Consider the following 22,266-nt stretch of genomic DNA (forward strand, 5'->3'; position numbering starts at 1 on the left):
TTTGTTTTGAGTGTCATTTACAATCGAGGTCAATAGTTGTATAACGGGAGTGTTGAAAGTGTGTTTCTTCGCTCGGACAGACACAGGAAGCTGGCAGGAAGCTGTCAGAGAGCGTGGACAGGAAGAGCACATGTAGAGAAGAATGGGCATGAATTGACCAGTTCAAGAGCGCTAACCCCATGGTCTGGTACCATATATCCTTTTTCCCATAAGGGTGGGATCACATTACCATTATGAGCAGAATGAGACCCAAATTACCATGGATATGCATTCTTTAGCTGTCTAGAATACAGTCTTGAGTTTTAGTTTCATCCTTAGTTTAACTCGAGCTAAACTGGCACAGGAGATCTTGAACAAATCGATAATAAGTGTCCTGGTGTTTTACAGTATTTTGTATACAATACAGTGTGGCACTGCATGGCCGTTGACCTCTGTTGCCGGTCATGTCCTTTGAAATTGTCAGAGACATCTTTCTTTTCAGTAGTTAAAGCAGTCTGTAAGTTAAGTTTTAGTCCAAGATTTTAACACCAGTCTCCCACATGGCAGACTAAAACATTCACCACTCATCCAAAAGGTGTGGAGGCAGCCGTAGGGGTCCAAGCCAACACCATTATTTCATGGGGCTCTGATCAGGCTGAAAACCTTGCCCACATTTGGGCAAGGTTTCATTTCATAGATAGTCACAGATGACTAACATCACAGGTTTGTTCCACTTTATTCTATTTTTGTCGTTCCGGATTTCAGCTTTAATGTAATTTCCATTGAAAATCAGCAGAGAGGAAAGAGCTTGCAGGGCAGTGCCAGTGAATGAGAATTCAATTCAGGGTATACGTATATAATGAACATAAAGAGCTGCAACACAGAGTGCACAGGTCATGAGTTAGTTCTATACAACATCATGACTCCAGAGCTTTCATTCATCTCGCTTCCTGTTTTCTCTTCCATCTTCTTCCCCTCTTTCTTTCTCCTCTCTGATGTAACGCTATCGCTGCTGACAATGACTGTATCCGTCTGATAGGTGACCCTACAAAATGTGTGTGTGTGTGTGTGTGTGTGTGTGTGTGTGTGTGTGTGTGTGTGTAAAGTAAAATTCCATCAGGCTGGCTGGCTGGCTATCCAAATGTGCGCCTGTCTCTCCATTGTGAACCCTCAAGCCATCTGCTTGGCCGTTGCTAGACCTCTGACACATTTCCTTTACTGGTTTGTGCTTGTGTGTTTGTAGAGTCTCTGTGTGTGTGTGTGTGTGTGTGTGTGTGTGTGTGTGTGTGTGCGCATGCGCGTGTGTATGCGTGTGTGTGCGCGCGTGTATGCGTGTGTGTGCGCGCGTGTGCATGCAATCACGACCCACTTCTTGTTTTTGTCGGGGGATAATAAGGAAACTCATAGTCGAGGCTTTTGTTGAGGGTTTATCGTTAACTACTACATCCACACTCCTAATGGGCCAATCCATTCTGAGAAGAATGGCAGGAAATAGAAAGTGGCTGTGTATGCTGGCTAAGGCCTGCGCTACCACTTCAAATGTTCTGTCACATTATGTGGCAATTGTTCTTTGTGTTAGGACTTATTTTTGATCTGTGCTTTTGGCTACCCGGCAGGCAGTGTCGTAAGATAATTATTTCGAGGTCAATACTGAACACTGAATTTTTAGGCTGGCGTCCCCTATTCTTATTAAAGTTTTCGTCAAAATGTTTTCAAAACAGCAACAATGTGAGTTTGTATTCTATTTTCAAATAGGACCAAAATATGGCATACTGTAAGTTAAATGCTATTCAAGAGATTTCAGTACTGTTGGATTTTGTTTTTTCTACATTAAAGAATACAAGTCTGACTGATGTGGGAAGCCCGGAAATGTGAATGGCCTGAGATGGAGGTCAAAAAGATGGAAGTAAAATTACAGATGGAAGATATGACCTGGTCTGGTGAAAAGCCCAGTCCTGACATTTTAACCACTTTATCACTGTCGTGACATCATCCCTATTTTCCCGGGGGGGGGAAGAAGCAAGTGCGGCATGTCACACATGAATATTGGCTATTTTGAATTTGTGTGGCCTGGTCAGAAGAAGACAGACGCAGTATATCATCCTCCCTCAACAACTACCACACTGCAATTTAATGGCACTTTCCAATGATCTGGTAAGGGATTGTTCTGCAAAGAAACGCCCATGCATGTGTGACCCAGCTGAGTAATGTCTTAATGTGAAAAAAGGATGAATGCACAGTAAAACTTCCCTGAATGATTATAAGGAAACAGAACTGTAAGCCAATTTTGTGAGTTTGCTGCCCTCTAAAGGTTTACATGATTAAAAGAGTATAAAAGCCACTATGGCCTGGCAGCTTCCCCTCTGGTCAATGGCTAGGGTCTTTGGTTAAATAACAAGCATTAAAAAAGGTATGAAATGTCTAATGTTTTGTCTCTCGTGTTGACAACGAGGGAAAGCGGTGGAGAAAAGCTACACTAATAGGGAGGTAAGGTGGAATTGTTGCCAACAGCCACATCCGGTGCAAAGTTAGATAGCGGGTTTCCCCATTATGGGAAACTATGGGGCTGTAGTTCTCAAATGTGTCCTTAGATGCTTTTGCTCTTTAAGCAGAAAAATACAAGCCAATACACTACCACAATGGCAGCCAAATGGATTATTGTAATTGGACAGGTTTGATTAAATAATTGACATATCTAAACATTTTTAATTCCAGTGAAGATGACAGTGATAGTTCATCATTTGACACCTTTGTTTGACAATAATTCAGTAATAAAGTTAAATTAAGGTCATACTTTAACATTAGTATTTTTAGTTTATTTAATACTAGAGCGGTGCCCGTGGGGCCTGCACTGGCCTACGTGGAAAGTTGGAAATGCATGCCCCACCCAGATATTATGCGTTGGAGCCTCTACAGCGGTGCCCTTTGGGCAATGCAAGTTGGAAATGCATGCCCCACCCAGATATTTTGTCTGTGTCCCTTATATGCACGTATGGAGTTCATTGCCAGGCATGCCCAAATATAAATGGGGACCTAGTACCTACCATGGGTCACATACAAAGTCTGAGAGAGAAGGATGAGGCTGGCAGGGCACTGCATGCGTCAGGCACCCAGAACCCAGGAAAGTAAATTGACTCTATGGGAGCCAACCCAAAGCAAAGCCAGGAGGGGAAAGAAGCGTACCACCTACAGTATGTAGACGTGCTGCGGCGCGGCAGCTTGGCTGACAACACTGCAGAGCTCAAGAACCTGATGTTGGATAGGGAATTGTGGAGGGCAGCGATCCAGGAATCCCGAGTTGGTGTTGGCTAGACCTCACTCTCGCAGTAACAACAGAACCGTGTGTGTGAATGGGTTAATGCAATGCACAATCTATGTAAAGCGCCTTGGATAAAGGTGACCATTTACAGTACATTGAGAGAACTCCGAGAACAACTGACTTTCTTTCATGGTCTATGTTCCAAAAGGCAATTTCAACAGACCAAACAATCAACTCTCTGGGGGCTAAACATTTAGGTTTGGGTGGTGCAGGAACAGGTTATGGGGTCACGAAAAACAAAATGTTCCTTCCCTGGGGAGCAAATGTGCTGAGCAATCAGCCAAAAATGTCAAGTGGTCACCAAAAATAATATGATACAAGGATTCATTCTCCAGGGAGCAATCCGACAATTCGATTTTGAAATATCTTGTGTGCAAGTGGAAAAGTTTCACAAAATCATTTCTGTTCTGGAGAGCATGAAGGTGATCACCAAATAGCAATCCTGCCAGTAGTTAAAGGTTCATTGTTTGTCTTGTCCACCTGATATCCTAGTTTCAATAGCAAGGCACGGCACGGCAAAGCAATGTCATTTGTAGCACGTTACAACAACAACAACAACAACAATTAAGTGTGCTTTAACAGAACAATTTAAACCGTTACTCAAAAAGGCCAGGATTCCTGTGGACAACTGGGAGGCCCTGGCAGCAGACCACTCATCCTGGCGCGACACAATTGCCATTGGTGTTCAGAAACTTGAGACAGATCAGGCACAAGCAGCGGACACCAGCGTCTTATGTTACCCCGTACACCGCCAACACTTCTGTTCTACAGTACATCTTGGACTCTACAGCCACCGCAGATGACACACAGGCGGAGGTTCAGCTAGCGCACAAGGAGAGCAAATTAATGGATGAGAACGGATCCTCGTTTTCGACTCTTTCGAGGCTGCTATGCCTATGATGATGAGTATTTTGAAACAAATTATTGTGCCAATGTACAGGTTGATATTTCGATAGTATGCCGTTTGACTGATGCTATAATAGGTTCTTGGTTTACCTGGGATCCTAGTTTCTTGAGGCTCTACTACGCTGTCTCTCTGTATGTGAATGCTTATTGTAAGTTGCTCTGGATAAGAGCATCTGCTAAATGCCTAAATTGTGGATGGGCGAACCAAACAAACGACAAAGACATCCTTACAGCTACATTTGGCAACTCTAATACATTAGTCAGGTCGCATGGAGGTAAAACTGCTGAGTCCCTGTTCAGTGGTGAGGGGGGATGATAGCATGAACCTCCACACACATTTATTCTAATATGTATCTAAGGAGACATTTGTGGCCTACTCACGTTGGGAGGTTTGGCAACAACTACATTTTTTTGTGAAGCTATACCAGTAGTGTAGTCCATGTTTCTACAGTTGCTTGTCTTTTCCTGGTTTTATATGAGCCAATCTTTAACGCCATGTTGTTGAAGTCTATTTTGTTGGATACAAAGTTCTGTGAATCACAAGGCTTCTGTTTCCTGTACTTGCTATTTTTTCTGCTGACCATAGCATAGCAGGTGCCCTGCCTGACCTGGAATTCACTCACACACACACACACACACACACACACACACACACACACACACACACACACACACACACACACACACACACACACACGTTTCTATCTCTCTCACCGACCACGCATGCAAGAGTTTTTACTCTACTTGTACACAGAACCAAGAGAGGAGAAAAATGTCTAAAGACAGAGTGAATGCTGCTTTACCAGATCCCCCCATTCAAAGTGAAGAGGAGAACAAAGACGAAGAGAAGACTTATGCGAATATCTTTACCGAATTGGAATCAGTGGATTTACCTCTGGGAACCACCTTAAGGTAATTATTTCAAACATTCTGGTTGGGGAAATACAAACATCCTATAGCACAATAATGCATTCAAGAATCCAATTCACAAAATGTATTTATTTTTTTTAGTTCTGAAGGAGTCTTGAATCGTCGACAATGTAATCTTATTTTGTTGATGGTTCATTTCCAACCTTGATCAACTCTGTCAAACTAAACAACTTGAAAACAGGTCGAATAGTTTCACCTGACAAAAAAGCTCTTGTCAATTCTGTTGAGGCTGACCAGTATAAAGATGACCTCATTATTTAAATGACAGTGCCGTGGATGGTACAGTAGGCTACTATGTCTTTTGACAGTGTTAACAACATCATCCCACAATTACTTTTCAGGTAGAACAAGATTAAAGTGTGTGTGTGTGTGTGTGTGTGTGTGTGTGTGTGTGTGTTTTGATTGATTGATTGAAATATTTATTAACAGTTTGTAGAATTACAGTACATTTCAAGCACAAACTCTGAAGAGAGAAAATGTATAGTCTAGTCTCAAATTAGTATGACACACACACACACACACACACACACACACACACACACACACACACACACACAGTGACACAGTACAGCCGACACATGTATGAATATCCTAATTTAACATGACCCAGCGGATCCAAGGAACTGTAGGTTATTGCTGCCACGGCTGCAGCGCGCCCCCAGTCGGAAGTTCCTGGTACTGACCTGTTCCCTCTGCAGTGTCCACACTCCGGCACAGACCGTCCACCACACACTCGCGCGCACACGCACATACATACACACAACCGTCATGGCGGAGAATGAAACCTTGGAGTGTATAACGGAGCACGAACGGATCTTACAGGAGATTGAGAGCACCGACACGGCGTGTGTCGGTCCCACTCTACGGTACGGACACGAACCCTGTAACGTAAATGCAATGTAAACATTACACCGTTGTTCGCCTACCCTACACAGCACCAGCTGTTGGCTAACGTTAGCATCTCTAGCCAGCAGGCTACATTACATTGTTAGGTCCATAGAGCTGAGCCAAGAAGCTAGCCGACTAGCTAGCCACTGCTAGCCATTGTTTAGCCCATAATAAAGGCTAATTAGGTGACATTGTGCCGTGTACACATTAATGCGACGTAGCTCTAAAACTGTGTCCTGTGACGCAACAGCAGGTGACCCCCCGTTGGAAATAAATTCAACATCATTAGTGGGTGGGGCTGTGTTGTTGTTATTATTAGCTGGCTAATGGTACTAGCTACTCTGATGTTAGCCATTTTAGCCACTGTGTAGAATTGTGTTTCTAGGCCACTGTTGGCTGTTGGAGAGGAAACCACACGCTAGCATCTGCCCACAGGGTCATATTTAGTCATGGTGTTGTGTCATCACGGTTGACAAAGAGCTTGTTGGCACTTGGCTGTTAAATTCCCATCTTAAACGGTCCTATCCTTATCTATATGTACGTGCAGTATATGGTCACATACATTAACTGGGAAAGGAGCTACCAAGGGCAGGCCTTACTAAGGAATTGGACTGATAATGTAACGATTATGGCTTGACAAGCTTGTGAATGTCAAAGTGGCAATGCTGAATGCATACTCTAGTAACTGCCACCTTTTATATAGCCCCCCAGGGCAGCCTATTGCATCTTTCAGCAAACATACCAGAACACAAAGCATGTGCCCCAGGGATACTCGGTTTACTCAGAAGTCTGTCACAACAAACCAAGAATGACAAACCCTTACCTGTCAAAGCAGTTTGTAGCACAAGGCCATTGTCTGCTGAGGAGCTGCAAACCTCCAAAACCTTGGAGCACTCAGTCACACATACCATTACATCTGTTTCATAACACATTACTGCTTGGAACAGTTATTCTGAGAACATCTAAGATAGTGATGTGATGTCCATGACAGGTGCGCTCGTTTGTGATGGATTTTCACATGAACAACATACACATTCAGTTTTCATATCAGCTTGGTAAAGCTTGGGTAAAGCCTTGTTATAGTTGCACAGACTGAATGTGGACTGTTATCAGTTAACCAAGTCAAGGTTATGAGAATCTATAAAGCAGAGCAGATCTGGGTGCAGTACTTAGTTTAGACTAGTCATTGGTTAGACCGCGACCAGTCATTAGTCCTACCTAACCTATCTCAAACCCTAAACCTAACCTCCCATGGGGCAGCACACCTAAACCTAACCTTAACCCATGTCTAACCAATGACTAGTCTAATCTAAGTATGCTCCCAGCCCGCAGAGCTAGTATTTGACTGCAGAAACGGTTCACCTTCTGTCAGAGAATTCAGCTAATCAATGTCAAAGTCAGCATGTCAATTATTAACCGCAGACTTGAGCTGTGCTGTCCCTTATTGATTGTAGGAAGGAAAATGCAGGAGTCTGTTTTAGGAGCGTGTCACTTAATGACTTTGATTGTATGAGGAGGTTGTTGTTGTGCCCATTATAGAACAGCTACTTTAATGTATGAGACCACCCAGATGCCCTTTAGCCCTATTTATACTTTATCCTACAACGGAGTATAAATCACATCTTTTTGCGTTTTTGCCTTTATTGATAGGGTACAGTAATTAGACAGGAAAGGGGGAGAGAGATGGGGGAAGACTCGGGACTCGAACCTGCGACATGGTTGGATTGGTTGGATGCGGCAGGCTGGATTACCGGCCTAGGTGCCCGGACCGGTCAGCCGCGGCCCAGGCCATAAATAAGATCTATATCTACGAGTTTGTAGATCGTTTTGGGGCTGCGACACTGTTGTACAATGGATGGAGCATAAATTCTGCATTATTCACGTCATGCTGCAGGCATCTCCATCTATACACGCTTCAATGTCTGGCTGTGACAGATTGTCTTGACGTTGGCTCCTCCTGGCTGCCTGCAGTCTGGTGTGGCTGCTGGTGGTGGCTATTTTAGTGTGCATTTTCTGGAAGTTTTGGTCTGCAATTATACATGCAGTACATGCTCTTCAAACTCAGTCTTGTCTGGTTATATGACAAGGGGGAAGTCTTCAACAGATATTACACTTGAGTTGTGCTTGACTTCAGTGACTGGTGTCTGTCCACGACACACCACAGATGACAAACGCCTACATAAATAGTATATTCAATGTTTCCTTTGCAATCTTTTCACATTGATGCAGGCAGTGCCAGTAACCCCATAAATAGTATATTCAATGTTTCCTTTGCAATCTTTTCACATTGATGCAGGCAGTGCCAGTAACCCCACTGCCACCACTGTTGGGAAAATAACGTAGCCCAAAGTTCTCTTAATAGTGTTCCACGTCACGTGGCATTAAGTAGTAATGTTTTACGTGGTCCCAAACCCGACCCTTTGGTGTGGTTTGGGCTTACGGCTGTCCCCGATCACATAGCTTTTCAACAGTGCCTTATTGATAGAGCTGTTGCTCTTTGGTCTGTTGAAATGTGTACATGTACATGCACTGGAATGATGAGAAATAGCAAAAACAGTTTTGCATCCCCGACATTTAGAGTATCTCTCGGCGGGTGAGAGATAGGCTAAATTACTGCTGTTTTGGCTATTGCCTCTCTGCTTGTGTATCGTTCATCTTTAATTTAGTTTTTTTTGTCACACTTACCAGTGTTTATTTGATTTGTACTTAACTCAACTGATGTGGCCTAGGTGGATCTATAAACACTCTTCTGTCAAAAGTAATGTTTTCCCTGAGATGATTTTACTGGGATGCACTTAAAGGGCTCCTTCATTGGGATTTATTCTGTTGATTAAACTCTCTTCGGCTGCTGGAAGAACCGTTGTGTGACTGGCATGAAAAATGTATCAAATGCTATGCTACACATATTCAGGTATCATGAGTTTACTAGTCTTTTGCTGCTTTATATTTTACATTTTCCCACTCCAATATACAGGTTTAATGTTTGTTTTTAGTTCAATGTTTGTTTTAAAAACCCCATTGACAATGAAGGGAAAATCTACTTCATCTTGTCCCTAACACAAACATTAAATGCCATTAACAATAAAGAGAATTTAATGTTTGTTTTGTCACCATTGGTTTTACATCACCTAATCAACATGAGTTAGACTTTAAAATATTAGCGACCCTCACTTCACACGGGTGTGATTTTTGTGCCTAGAAATAGTCTTACATTTCATTTCCAGTCACATTGCTATCTATCTATCTTAGGTCGACCTCTGCATATATCAGTGCCTGATTTGCTAAACAAATACTGGGTTTCTAGTTTCTACCTGCAGCATCATAATATGTGTAGTACTGTAGCAGCTCATGGAAATGGAGATAGAGAGGCAGCAGAACTGTTTAGAGCAGACAAAGAGAGGTGGGGGGGTCTCTCTCTGTCTTTCCCTTCCTATCCAGTCCACAGGAAACACCTGCTGTACCCCTCCTTTCTGTCCGTCTCACCCTCTTTCTCTTCCTCTTGTTCCAGGATAACACTATGTAACTAGCCTACAGCTTGCTCTGGTTAATTAACAGAGATGGACAGTTGTCTCATCATGCCTCTCTTTGCCTTACTTTATCAAGCTCTCTGCTTTTGTTCCACTGTTTATGTTTCCCATTCCCTTGGTCTTTCTCGCTCTTGCTGTCCTTCTGACTCACTCACTCTCTCTCTCTCTCTCTCTCTCTCTCTCTCTCTCTCTCTCTCTCTCTCTCTCTCTCTCTCTCTCTCTCTCTCTCTCTCTCTCTCATATTATATAACCAAATTCCATTCCTTGGTCATTTAATATGCATTAAGGGTCTTTCAAACGGGCAGCAATTTAACGCGCCTATAGTTCATTTTCAATGTAACCTGCGTTTTGTTCCTGTACGCGCAGAGAGGTCGAGGGGCGACAACGAGTCGTGCGTGTGATCGTTTCGTGCACACTGACAAATCCTGGATTCCGTTTAGCTTTTATTTTACGCTTACGTTGTCGCGCCCCTTTTGAGCAGACCTGGAGCAGACCTGTCGTCGTTCCAGGCGACAACGTCTGCGTTAATCGATGCCCGTCTGAAAGTACCTTGACAGCTGCCAGCTTACAAGCCCATCCACAAGTCCTGTTGACTAGGTCTGTCATTAAATAAAGAAAACTACTGATGTTGATCTTGGGCTAGATTCAGGAACGGCACAGCTCCAATGTTGTTCTCAGAACTCATGTGGCATATCTATTTTGGTGAAGTTTCAGTGTCTCTAGACTAGATGTGTGTCTGTAACCTCTAGTTAACCACTAGATATCCAATTTCATCCCCACAAGGTACAATTAACTCCCACTCATGATACTGGCAAGATTAGACTATTCCTCTCTCTTTTGCCAACATTTGTTTTGTATTATCAGGATGGTTGAATTAGCAGTTTGGTTTTATATTCACTTGTAGCTTCATGTCACTGGTTTCCATGGAAAGTAGTAGTAATTCATTTTCAATGAGACCTGCGGTTTTCTTTCTGTACGCGCGGAGAAGTCAAGGAGCGACAACGCAAGTGTATTTACGTGGGCGCAGCCCCGTGAAAGTGTCGCGCGCGTGCTTGTTTCGTGCACACGCCCGCGACTGACCAAACCTGGATTCTGTTTATGCTTACGTTGTCGCGCTGTCGCGCCTGTCTTTGTTCCAGGTGACACCGTCTGCGTTAATCGATGCCTGTCTGAAAGACTGTGACACTGCTAGCTTACAAGCCCATCCACAAGTCCTGTTGACTAGGTCTGTCATTAAATAAAGAAAACTACTGATGTGGCATGTGGCATATCTATTTTGGTGAATTGTCAGTGTCTCTAGACTAGATGTGTGTCTGTAACCTCTAGTTAACCATTCATCCATCTTCAACCGCTTATCCGTAGTCGGGTCGCGGGGGCAACAGCTCCACCAGAGAGCTCCAGACATTCCTCTCCAAAGCAACATTAGTAACTTCCTCTAGGAGGATCTCGAGGTGTTCCAAAGCCAGTGAGTCGATGTAATCCCTCCATCTGCGCCTTGGTCTGCCCCTTGGTCTCCTCCCAGTGGGACGTGCAGGGAGACGCTCGAGAGGCATCCTAACCAAATGCCAGAAACCACTTAAGCTGGCTCCTTTCCAGGCGAAGAATCAGTGGCTCTACTCCGAGTCTCCCTCGCGTGACTGAACTTCTCACCATATCTCTAAGTGAGATGCCAGCCACCCGTCGGAGAGAACTCATTTCAGCCGCTTGTATTCACAACCTTATTCTTTCTGTCATGACCCACACTTCATGACCATAGGTGAGAGTAGGAATGAAGATAGCTCGGTAGACGGAGAGCTTTGCCTTCTCCGACTTACTCCCGATCACACGGACACAGCTCTCGCTTTGGGTGTACAGAGATTATAGTTATTAGTTAATCACAAGATATCCAATTTCACCTCCACAAGGTACAATTAACTCCCACTCATGATACTGGCAAGATTACTACCCGGTAGTCCTCTGTCCTCTCCTTTTTGCCAACTGTCTAATTTCTTTCATTGGAAGTTTGGAACCTTTTCAGATTTTGCATTTGCATTATCAGGATGGTTGAAACAGCAGTTTGGTTTGGTTTTATATTTATAGCTTCATGTCACTGGGGAAAATTACTTGTACTGTATGTACCTGTTTTGTATCATTTAGTGCAGGGGTAACCAACCGGGGAGTTTGAGAATAGACCCCATCGTCCAAGGGTGTGTGTGCGTGTGTGGTGGGGAGGTGGTATCTTAGCAACACTGAATGATCTGTCCCATTGGTCGTGTGCTCGTATCATGAGCCAATGGCTGCAGCTCTGAGCTTCCCAGACCCAGGTTCACATCTCATGCCGTAAAGAGAACTGACAGGTCAGCCACAGGGCTGCTACCATATTAGCAGCTGTGAGCGCTCTTCTCTTCTCGTGAAGAAAGCAGGACAGAGTTGTCAAATAAATCCCGCCGTCATTCATACTGTATTTATTCTCCGACCCGACATTAAAATACGGAACAACGTGCGTCCCGCGTATCAGTTCATTACGGGGCTCGTGACAGGCTGCAGACACTTGAGGTGGGACTACTAGCCGATAGCGCCGCTGCTCCTTCAGTTTTCGTTGTTCGTTGTTATAATGTTTTTTATTATTGGGATTTGATCATTGATGCAAATTCTAAACATATGGATGCAGCTGCAGAAGTTGTGTTGCTTAAAGGAATGCATAGTTGCGTTCTCCTCAACTGCTGCGCAGAAACAACAAAAATATAAAAATGAGAAAAATATACTGAATATACCAGTCTGCAATGCAAACTAATAGGCGAGTGCACTCCAGGGCATATGCAAAGGGAAAGAATGACTTCTGTCCGTGACAATAATCAATGCTACAGTTTGAATTCTGTACACATGCACACATAGAGCAAAAAATATGATAAATATGAAATATGAAAACTTGTTGAAGTACAACGCATGAGTCAAGTAGCTGCTTTTGTATCAAACCCTTTCCTCTTTACTGAGCCTACTGTCATTGAACTGCTGTCCGATAAAATGCAGGATGTGTTTGCATTAACTTCAGATATTTAAATGGAGATTATTGGATTAGTAAGTGACTGTCACCTGCAGGTCAGAGCTAAAGAGAAGGAATTTTGGTCTCTTGTGAGCAGAGAAGTATCCCCTGATTGTGTCGTGTGCACTGAAGCTACATGCCTACTTTGGTTCCACGTACTTATGTGAAATGGCCTTTTCACAAATGAAAATAATAAAATCCAAGTTTAGAACTCGTATGACTGACTCACATCTTAATGACACCCTCAGACTGGCAATCACTAAATATGAACCAGATTTCAAAACGCTTGCAGATAAAGTGCAGTCACAGCAGTCTCATTAAAGGTGGGCTGACCCTGAGAGTATGTCACCATATCTGTGCAAATATATATGGTCAAGTTATGCCTATGTCATTTGAACATCTGCCAATGTGAATATTCATTGAAATGAGAAACAAAATATTTCTAATACTAATTATTTCTAATTTGTCTTAATATTATTTGACATTGATAATATAACTTACTATAAGTATTTATTCTAATTTAAGCTTTAGTCTTTGTGTGGATGTGTGCACATGCATTGAGCCTGTCAGAAATAGCAAAAAAACAAGTGTTTTTTCTAACACGTTTTAGTGGTAGATCTTGGCTTACAATTGGGAATAAAATGGGCTCTTGGGCTTGAAAAGGTTGGTTACCACTGATTTAGTGTGACTGTGAATGCACTCAATGCAGCATCAAACCGCAATTCTCCTCACAAATCATGCAAGCGCAATCCCTGTTACTTAATGCATACTGTTAATAGTTAGTAACAGTAAGTTAATATAAAACATTATGTACTTGCAGAGTGCCGACAAGATGAGGTGACTATTTAGCACATTTTGTAACAAGGCTATTCAGTCTACTACATAAGAAATGATGACTTGTGATTCCTTGTGATAGTTGGAAGCGCTTGTGTGTTGGACATCACTCCACGTACTGTATAATGAGGGCAAAGAATGCTAATATCACACCTGTTTACCTAAAACTGTAGTCTTAAAACCTTAAACTCTTTTCACATGAAGCTTAGGTCCGGCAGGGGTAAGTAAGTAAAGTAAAGAGCACCTTTCACAGACAATCTACCTCTACCAAAGTTTAATTTTACTTTTAGCCACTTGATTCCTAATATACGTACTTTGTTGCCTGAGGTGACGTCCCCCAGTCTATAGTTTGGTCCACTCTTTTGAATTGTCACATATTTTTGCTGAGATGCCCACAATAGGGACTGTTGATGGACCTTCTGGCTCAGCAGAGTTTACAAAAGATATAAGCCAAGACTTCGATTGAGACAAACATTGACATTTGACAAACATTTTATTATTTAAACATTTCACAAGCTGCGTCCATGTGAACTGTGAGCACTGAGCACACACACACACACACACACACACACTGTCAAGATTATTATTATACATTTTACTTGATTATTAATTGTCTCAAATATAGTGATTTAATTGCGTTTCTTTCATTGCACATTGGAACATTATGAATACAAATCAGTGCTTCTCAACCTGTAGTCCGTGGACCCTGAGGTGGTTCCAGGTGGTCCCCAGCTAAATGATTGCGAGTTTGTAACCAAATAGACACTTAATTGTTAAACGTGACTAACGATTATGCAAAATCTTCGGCTTTAGGTTTTTGTTAGTTACTTTATTTATGGCTGCTGTGGTACAGATGGCAGCAGACTGGCCGTTGCAGGATATGCAAACCAACTTGTAATACAATACAACCTCTTAAGATAAAATACAACCGTTTGATACAATGATTGACATACAATGTCAATCATTAAAAAAAATCATATCAGGAAAGTGAAAACAGAAGATTAGTTTTACATATCAACGGCTTCAGAATATTCACAGATGCCAACCCTGTGCACAGCGCTGCAGTAAACATTGCATGTGATGCGTCCCCTTGTAAGATTTGCCTGACTGCCATTGTGACAGACAGTGAGGAATCATTCGTGGTCGAGTAATTAATTCATTTTGCAAAAGGCATTGTGCATTGAAGTTAGGCATTTTACAGCACTATAACGTCACTATTGTCAACTCTTCACAATAAAGCGCCATCAACATGTACATGTCCACTCGCTGAATGTAAATGCACCGGTCAAAAACAGTCAATTTGTTTGCAGTTATATCAGTAGGCAGCACTTAGTTGCCAACTGTTGAGATATATTGTAGATTATGTTTGCACAGCAATGAGGTCCTATTTGATTAGCAAACAGACCAGTGTACAATAATTGATAACTTTAAGACTGTAATTGCTAATCTGTCTGACCTGGTGCTGTCTGTATCTGCTAGCCTCGTTAAATTGCACCTTTGTTAAATTGAAACACACACACACACACACACACACACACACACACACACACACACACACACACACACACACACACACACACACACACACACACATATACACACACACACACACACACACTCCTCTCTCTCTCTGTCGCTCTAATTACTTAGTCTCAAGTTCCAGGCTAGTATCTGCTAACTTGTAGTTAGTGTTTGGTGAAATGTAGCCTAAATCAGTTTGCAGACTTTGCACATGGACTGTATTCATTTTCTGGAGGCCCATTTCTGCCACTGAATAAAGATTAACTAATAATTTTGCGTCCCCCCTGCTCTGCTACTTTATACCTCGCAATTCGCGATATACAGTTGTATTGGCAGTTGCATTGGCTGACAGGTAAAAATAATGATTAATAACACACGCGTGTTATTGACGGTTATACAGTTGCCCTAGCCAACTGCCTGTCATCTGCTATCTGTTATCAAAAACGGCATTGACTATTCAAAATGGATTGAGTTTTACATATCAACGGCCGTGGAACATTCTCAAATTTCATATTATCGTCTCTGACTGCCAGGTGGACATACTGTATGTCCAAAACGGTTACTTTTCAGGATTCAAATCCAAAACAGCAAAAGTAGCAGATCTACAAGCTTAAAACACATACTTGCCTACTTGGGTCTGCCATTGCCAGCTTGTAAAGTTGCTTGTAAAATAATTTAACAGCGGTGTGGGCCCCCTGCCATATTTCTCAATGTCACAATTGAGAAATATGTCGCAATTGTGAGAAACACAACCCTCATAATGTTGTGAGCTACAGTTTAGGGATAGGGACATTCACAATTGAGTATAAATGCCAACATTCTTAAAAATCACACACGTGTGAACTGAGTGGTGAAATCCCCCCCCCCCTCTCTTTCTCTCTCTCTCTCTCTCTCTCTCATTAGTAGGCAGCAGACACAGCACTACCCCTCTCTCTGTTTCTGGCGCCCCCTACTGATATTAATATGTCACATACTCGTGCTCATAACCACTGATACAGGTACACAGGTACATGGACATTGCTGGTTGTAGGAGTGGTTGCACCACTCAAAAAAAATGTTTAGATTATAGATTTTGTTGTTTTGGGGGTATTTTCTTGTTTTTGAGATTGTCAGTGTTTCTCAATATATTTGAATAAGGATAAGTGTCTGTCATAATGATTCAACTATCCACAACTTACCATGTCATTTTCGATATTGTCCACTAAGGGATGCTATAGGACAACACATTGATGCACCAGTGCACAAACTGCACAATTAAACTTTGTTTAGTTTCTGTGGCATATCTTGTTGCTCAGTTACTTACTTTGTTATGTTAATGTCATATCATATATATTTGTCCATTAGGGAAGTACTTCCTAAAACACTTATTTACTTTACTTCTAAGAACATTACCTGTACTTAAATGACTATATACGCTGATGTTTGTTTGTGTATTAGGACTAGTGTCCGTTCTTGCTATTTACTCTGATCTTGCACTCTTGAATTGTAAATTGTTCATGGCATGCCCATGGCCAACTCTCAAGTTCTTTTGACATTCCAAGTAAACGCAGATATAATGACTCATTTATGCCTTCTTCTGAGCAACTCTGGTATCTCTCATAAAGTGAGGGAAACTCACAGTTTACAATGTCAGTTTTATCTGGGTTTACAAATGCAATCTTCTCAAATTATCTAATTTAACAAGGCTTAAGTTGGTCACGTGCCAAAAGCGGTGGACAGAAACTGTGGACATTATGCTGTTGCCCCAACACGGGCAGAAACAAGGCCTTTTAACCAGGCTACTTACACACACTACAACTCGCTTACAATTCGCAAACCTGGCAACACTGCCCTGTGTTCATGCTGTTGTCAGAGGCCCGCCCCCGGCTCACACGTCACTATTTTCTCCGTCTCTCAGCTCGCAATCGGCAGCCATCTTGCTTTTTAGGGCTCTCGCAGGATAACAGACAGAAGGAAGGGGAGAAATTATTGGCTCACTATTTTGCTTATCACTTCTAAATCCCTGTATTTACAAAATAAAACACTCAGCGAATCCCTTAGTTAAATCAACATTGTTCATTGTCACTACTTGGATTGTGCCGAAATATTTACATTACACGTATAGCTTTTGCTATTTTCGCCTGCCAGCCAATGCCGACTACACACGCCTGCACACACACACACACACACACACACACACACACACACACACAGGAATGGCTATACGCCAGCGAGACAGCAGTGCAGCACTTATAATTTTCAGTTTCATTACATAACTGTCTTTCTCAGCGTGCGCACGTGCGCACACAACATTATTCAAGTGAAATGCGTAACGCCAATATTGGGCTCATATAGGCTACCAATACACGACGAAATAACTGACAGGAGTGACGGTGCTGTGAGTAAACTGACAACGCTTTCTGACAGAGACAGAGAGAGAGAGAGAGAGAGAGAGAGAGAAAGACAGAAAGACGTGTTAGAGTAACGCGCGCGAGCGAGAGAGAGAGAACGTCAGAGAGAGAGAGAGAGGGGGGGGGGTAGGGGTGGGTCCCGAACCTCGGGACCAATCCGGTACCGAACCGAACATGCTCGAGTACCGGGTACCCATTACAATAATTAAATTTCGGTTCTCTCTATCGGTTCCTGGGTGACACCCTGGCCTGCACGCACGCACATAAAACAGCTGATTATAATCAGATCATTTTACTCGGAGCGCCAGCAACAGAATGGACCGTGGTAATCGCTTCCTATTGTTGCGTTGTCACACGTCTAATAACAACAACACGGAACAATAGACTCTTAACGATCCTCGGCCATTGAAATGTTAATGCTTAAGACTGGAGCGCACGTAGACACATACATGTCCCGACCCAAACATTGAGGAGCTAAAGTAAACGTGACGTTGTTGTGATTAAACATAATGTGCCACGAAAAATAGCTGTCCATAGATGTCCAAACATGATCGCCGTCACAGTCGCAATACTTTTCAGTTGTGTGGTACTTTTATATTGATTTAACTGTAACAGAAAGTTCTATCCAGACTATCGACAGTCCCATCTCCCAGTCACGGAGCTGGGACTGACAGTACACACAGAGACGAGAGAGCAGCAGCACCAGCTAGCTGAAGCCAGGTGTTGCCAGTATAACTCTATGGCAGAAACAAGCCACCTAGGTCTATACAAAATAAGACAAAAAGAAGCAACACTGGTAATTTCTGGCCAGTGTTGCCAAATAAGCGATTAGTAAGTAATTTAATTTAATTTATAAGCGATTTGGGGATTATTTTTGTAGATTGAAAAAATATTGGGGGTCCTTTGCTCTTGGCATGGAAATGTTTGAGAACCACTGCTCTACAACAATATTAGACAAAGTTTGAGCCACAAACACATTGCTCTCTCTCTTCTCCTTTTGTATAAATTAAATAGGCTGTTTCACCATGTTTGCGTTTTTATGAGAAATAAAAAACACTTTCTGTTATTATAATAATTTATAACCCATCCGTTACTACATGTGCAGGGCACACTACTGAGTTTAAAAACACAGCTGAAACATGAAGTGGAGTCTGTCACCTCCCGCTATTTCCTTCTTCCCACTTCGGCCGGCGAAATTCTAGTAGGGTACAAAATAAAATCGTACTTTTGAAAGTGTCCAACTATGAAGGTGCTATTGCGTTAAATCAACACCAGATGGAGCCAGAACATCAGCTCAAATGAATGACAGGTTGTCAATAATGTCAGAAATTCCCACTGCCTTTTATAGTTTTCCACCCTAGAAGAACTCGAGCTGATTAAAACATTAGTAGTACAGAGTAGAGTCAGTAGACCTACCAAAAAGATTTTCATACATTGTCCCATTAAATCAAGGAAATTACATACATTTTACATACTTCAGAAGTAGTGAAAATATCTGATCTACCAACTAGGCTATTTTAACTAGTTTGGGTCCCGGCCGGGGAGATTTCTCTTTTGGGAACCACTGTACACTGTTTTATTAACTAAACATGGACATAATATGTATTTCAGCTTTAAGCTCCCAGGAACTCAACTTAATGTTTTCTCCTAATTACCTCAAAGAACATTTGAACGATGTCCTGTAGTCACACTGGGTCTCCTGGTGAGCTTGTAGATCTATCTGGTGCGCCACACCCGCATCTAAGTTTAACTCTGGCTTTATAAGATATATTGAGCATGTAAATAACCTCAAACTGTACACACACACACACACACACACACACTGTGTGTGTGTGTGTGTGTGTGTGTGTGTGTGTGTGTGTGTGTGTGTGTGTGTGTGTGTGTGTGTGTGTGTGTGTGTGTGCGCGAGCGCACGTGTGTGTGCACAGTACCACACACACACACACACACACACACACACACACACACACACACACACACACAGACACATGTGGCTATGTGGTTGTTGGATGAGCATCAGGTCTTCATACCAGGGTTCTTAACAGTACTATGTTAACAACTGGCTACTTGGTCTGCCATTGCCAGAGTGTAATATAGTTGCTTAAAAATGTTTAATAATAATAATGAATAATAATAACGAACTATCAATAGTATGCTCCTTCCTGAATGTGTGCATTTTGTGAATGAAGCCTCACAAAATAAATCACACTTATCACAGTATGGTGTTCACTGTTCAGTGTCAAAGCCGCCAGTCTCATTCAGGCATGTCATAGACTAGTGTGGTGGTGATGGTCTACACCAGTGGTTCCCAAAGTGGGGTCCGGGGACCCCCAGGGGTCCTTGAGGGAATTCCAGGGGGTACCCACCAGCTAAATGATACTTTGGAACCAAATGGACCCTTATGGGTCTGTAACTCTGAGAGTGTACAGATGTACACTCAGAGTTAAATTTACTTTGATTTTACGAAATATAAATTGGGGGTCTCAGACTCAGAGATATAGAAATGCCATTAAATGAGGGTCCGGACTCCGTAGACTTGCATGTCAAACTGGGGGTCTTTGAAATTAAACGGGTTGAAAATCACTGCCGTAAAAGTCTTCTCTTATGTGGGTCCCTGGCGTATCTTTTCTAATGAGGGTATGGCTAATGAGTGTCAATTTGGGGGTCCTTGACATGAAAAAGTTTGGAAACCACTGGTAAATAGAAACCGTGATATGTTTTATAAATACTTTATAGCCACCTACCGTTCCCCCCCCCCCCCCCCCCCCCCCGGTACGAAAGTAGTTTTTTCACACGCTTTCACATGCTTCTTAAGTTTGACGTTTCTTTTCATCAGGCACTTAAGGAAGACCAGTGATGGTTCTGTTGCACGACAACATGCACATACAGTTCATCTGCTTTTGAGGGAACATATATACAGTATATAGTAGTACATACATACATACAGGCCGTGAAAACATCCAAATTCTGTATGTCCGTCTTGTCTCACTTGTAATAACTGTGACGTCAATAATACGAATACTGTGCTGGTACAGTTGTTTTTACATGTTTGTTTTTTGTTCAATCTTTGTGTTGAACTATCATTCCTTCTCTCTCTCTCTCTCTCTCTCTCTCTCTCCAATGTAACATTGTCTCTCTTCCCCTCTCTGTCTGTGTCCCAGGTCTGTGTATGATGACCAGCCCCACGCCCACAAGCGCTTCATGGAGAAGCTGGACGCCAGGATACGGAACCATGACCGCGAGATCGAGAAGATGTGCAACTTCCATCACCAGGGCTTCGTGGACGCCATCACAGAGCTGCTCAAAGTTCGCGCCGATGCAGAGAAACTGATGGTGAGAGAGAGCACAGAATACGTATGAGGTCTGTAGGGCTTGGAAGACGTGGCCCAAGAGCGAGACATGGTCTTGTTGTTGGTCAGCTAGATCGGGCCGAGCACTGCATGCATGCTGTTGTATTTGTATTTACAAAACTGACAACAATCATAATATTGATTCAAAGAATCTTCTGTATCGCAAGATGGCGGAGTCGTCATAGGAGTTAATTGTACACACCTAGAACGCCCGGGGGTATTTGGTACCATTAAATCAGGACGCCCAGAGATTTGTTACTTCAGGGCCCATTTCAAGGTGCACAAGGCGCCATCTTGGATGTAGCTGAAGTAGCTAGATGTAGCCAAAACACGCCCGAGGCGATCGACAAAAACGGGAAGTATGATTACTTCTAATGCGACAAGCAACGGGACCGCGGTGGGCCGTCAAAAACATAATCCTTGCTTAGGTGCATCAAGAGTTATTCACGTTTAAGATTTTTGATCTCATCCTCTAAAATGGAGGGGGGCCACTTTGGATGACCTCCCAACCGGAGATGACATCGAATGTTGCCCAACAGGCGCTCCCAGCCTGTGGAGCGGTGCACTCGGTTATGATATCATTAATGCTCCGTCCTGTGATTAATCTCCTGAGCGCTGAGCGTAACTATTTGATAGGACGGAAACCTCTGTTTATGACGCTCAGGGTGTTAACATAGCATTTTCCAAGCTTTGAATTTTTTTTAGCAAAGATGTCTTCAGTTCACCTGCCTAATTATTTGAGGAAGTAGTCAAATTTCACAGTATTTGAAAAAAAATATTTGTTGTTACCTTCTGTGTACCTGGCAACAAGAACAAAAAAAGACAATGATTCAAACAACCAAGGTTTCCCTTTAAGAATTCAGTTGGCAGGCAAACTAAAAGCAATATTCTCACCCATGTTCACGTTGTAGCCACACAGCTGTCTAATTACTAAAGGACAGCATATTATTCAAATTGATAACCCAACCACACAGTCCCCCAATTATCAAATGGCAGTGTTCATTCAGATTAATAACCAAGAGGCCATTCAGGTCAGTGGCCCAGCCATTGTCCTCCAGGAGGTAATGAGAGTTTTACGGAAGGGCCAAAATGGCCGCCTTGTTACCATCATGACCTAATGAGAGACGGCAAGCATGTGATGTGGGAATCCGTCTCTCTGTCTGCCTGCACCTGCACTCCCAACCATCCATTAGCCCGGCTTTCAACCATCCATCCATCCATTGGCACTGTGTGTGTGTGTGTGTGTGTGTGTGTGTGTGTGTGTGTGTGTGTGTCTGTCTAATACTATACTTGTTAGGGCCAAAATGTCCTTGCAAGCATATGTAATTGAATTTGCTAAAAATAAGAGCCTGTTTCACCATGTAATGTAATTCAATGAGGATACTATTTTTGGAATATCAATGTCTAATCAACGGAGTAACTATAGAGGTTATGCGCATGCTTAAAGTGAATGGCGAGTGGAAAATCGAGTGGCAAAGCAACATGCAAAGTGAGTTTAACATTGTTAAACGTTGTTTAATGCAATCAGATAGGACTTTTCTGTTTGGATGTCTGGGCTGTCAAGGCCAGAAAGTAGTTTTTTTTTTCACTCAGTTGGCCT

At 42.6% G+C, this 22,266-nt stretch overlaps 1 protein-coding gene across 4 annotated transcripts in view; it reads left to right on the forward strand.

Moving 5' to 3' along the window:
* The first annotated feature begins 4,492 nt into the window (after positions 1–4,492).
* Positions 4,493–22,266, forward strand: part of exoc6 (exocyst complex component 6) — a 77,241-nt gene continuing 59,467 nt past the window's right edge. For 2 of the 4 annotated variants that reach the window (XM_080788821.1, XM_080788822.1), the window contains exons 1-2: positions 5,869–6,000; positions 20,478–20,649. In XM_080788821.1, the coding sequence (XP_080644947.1) occupies positions 5,903–6,000; positions 20,478–20,649 (270 nt within the window). In that variant the 5' untranslated portion in view covers positions 5,869–5,902. Of the gene's footprint in view, positions 5,117–5,868; positions 6,001–20,477; positions 20,650–22,266 lie in introns of those variants that run through there. The other 2 variants (XM_080788819.1, XM_080788820.1) reach the window with 2 other exon arrangements.

Source organism: Protomyctophum bolini (genome assembly GCF_963924005.1).
Source record: "Protomyctophum bolini genome assembly, chromosome: 18".
NCBI lineage: Eukaryota > Metazoa > Chordata > Actinopteri > Myctophiformes > Myctophidae > Protomyctophum > Protomyctophum bolini.